This window comes from Hippopotamus amphibius, chromosome 15 (assembly GCF_030028045.1).
Source record: "Hippopotamus amphibius kiboko isolate mHipAmp2 chromosome 15, mHipAmp2.hap2, whole genome shotgun sequence".
NCBI classification, from domain to species: Eukaryota; Metazoa; Chordata; class Mammalia; order Artiodactyla; family Hippopotamidae; genus Hippopotamus; species Hippopotamus amphibius.
This window is the reverse complement of record NC_080200.1, coordinates 9,595,089-9,597,089: the sequence shown is the minus strand read 5'-3', so window position 1 is coordinate 9,597,089 and position 2,001 is coordinate 9,595,089. Positions and strand designations below refer to the sequence as shown.

The window sequence follows — 2,001 nt, the reverse complement described above, 5'->3', positions numbered from 1 at the left end:
CTTAAATTTCATCATCATTTGATCATCGACAGTGCTCTGTACACTAATACCATCTTTGTAGTCACCAATGCATTATGCTCATGGGCACTTCATGAAACCATATTGACCGTAATTTGAAGTCCACGAAAGTCAAAGATATAAAGTATATACTAAATGACTTTTGGAGACAAACCTGATAATTGGGTCATCATTATTTTCATGAAGGAGGGAAAACCAAAAATACAAAGAATGATAAAACTCTGCTTCTCATATAAAAATGCATTCAGATTATGAACATTCATTTTAAATTTAGAATCCAGATGACACATCCCTGCATTTCATAGAGATTTATAAATATTCTCCATGAAGGAAATGCCTAGAAATGTTTTTGAATAAAATAAGATATATATATGGCATAATTTCTTTAAATTTGGATTACATTTTCTCTTAAAGAAGGAAGGGAATTTCTCATTCTGTGTTATTTCTAACGAAGTAGGTTATATTTAACTGAGATCATGGATGTATTACCTCTAATGACGTTATTCTCTTTCACTTTTCAGTGAAGTTTCATAAAGTAAAAGTGAATAACAATGGGGAAACAGCTGTAAGCAGACAGAATTTGTCACACTGAGAAATATTGCTGAAGGAACTGGGGTGTACAATCTTAGAAATGAATTGCTTGAATACAAAATATGGACACAGTGTTGCATGTTCATTTACTTGTTTCCTTACCTTCTAGCCCTCTTTTTCATTTCCACAGGTGTCCAAACTACACAGATCTGGAAACCTAACAAGTGTCTCAGAATTCTTCCTCACGGGCCTCTCAGATGACCCAGAATTGCAGCCTGTGCTCCTTAACCTGTTCCTGTCCATGTACCTGGTCACCATGTTGGGGAACCTGCTCATCATCCTGGCTGTCACCTCTGACCCCCACCTCCACACCCCCATGTACTTCTTCCTCTCCAACCTGTACTTGGCTGACACCGGTTTTTTCTCTGCGACTGTCCCCAATATGATTGTGGACATTCAAACTCACAGCAGAGTCATCTCCTATGAGGCCTGTCTGACTCAGATGTCTATTTTTATCCTGTTTAGATGTATGGATGACATGCTTCTGACTGTGATGGCCTATGACAGGTTTGTGGCCATCTGTCACCCACTGCACTACAAAGTCATCATGCACCCCCACCTCTGCTGCATCTTCATTTCAGTGTCTTTTTTTGTTAGCCTGTTCGACTCCCTGGTGCACAATTGAATTGTCTTATAATTTACCTGCTTCAAGGATGTGGAAGTTTCTAATTTCTTTTGTGACCCTTTTGTACTTCTCAACCTTGCCTGTTCTGAAACTTTCACCAATAATGTAGTCAGGTATTTTTTTCTTGCCATCTTTGATTTTCTCCCTTTCTTAGTGATATTCTTCTCTTACTATAAAATACTTTCCTCCATTCTCAGAATTCCCTCATCAGGTGGGAAGCATAAAGCCTTCTCTACCTGTGGTTCTCACCTGTCAGTTGTTTTCTTACTTTATGGAACTGTCCTTGGTGTGTACCTCAGTTCCACTGTCTCACAAACTCCCAGGAAGGATGTAGTGGCCTCAGTGTTATACACTGTGGTCACCCCCATGCTGAACCCTTTCATCTACAGTCTGAGGAACAGGGACATCAAAAGGGCCACATGGAGGTTCCTTAGCAAAACAATCTCATATTAGTATCTGTGCCACCCATTTGCAGTGTAGGTTGGAAAATGCAGCAAAACTAAACATCTAGACCTGAAGTCCTACCTCTCACATCACCTCACTTTTGTATCTTTTATGCCCTCACACCTCTCCTTGCTTAAACCCAATTATTGCTTCTTTGCTGTTTGTTGAATGGGACTAGGGAAAAGATCTAGGATACTTTGTACATCTTTATTACTGCATGAGTGAATCCTATCATGTCGATCGAGATATTATACTTCATCATTGATAGCACAAGGATCCTTGAAATTTGAACAACTGCCTGTATATATTCAAAATGTACAACT

At 39.1% G+C, this 2,001-nt stretch overlaps 1 protein-coding gene across 1 annotated transcript; it reads left to right on the top strand.

Annotated features, from left to right (window-relative positions):
- Positions 1-850: 850 nt before the first annotated feature.
- On the top strand, positions 851-1,687 carry LOC130836197 (olfactory receptor 18-like). Its single transcript, XM_057708271.1, is given in 1 exon segment — positions 851-1,687. A coding segment is annotated over 1 exon segment (837 nt).
- Positions 1,688-2,001: the final 314 nt, after the last annotated feature.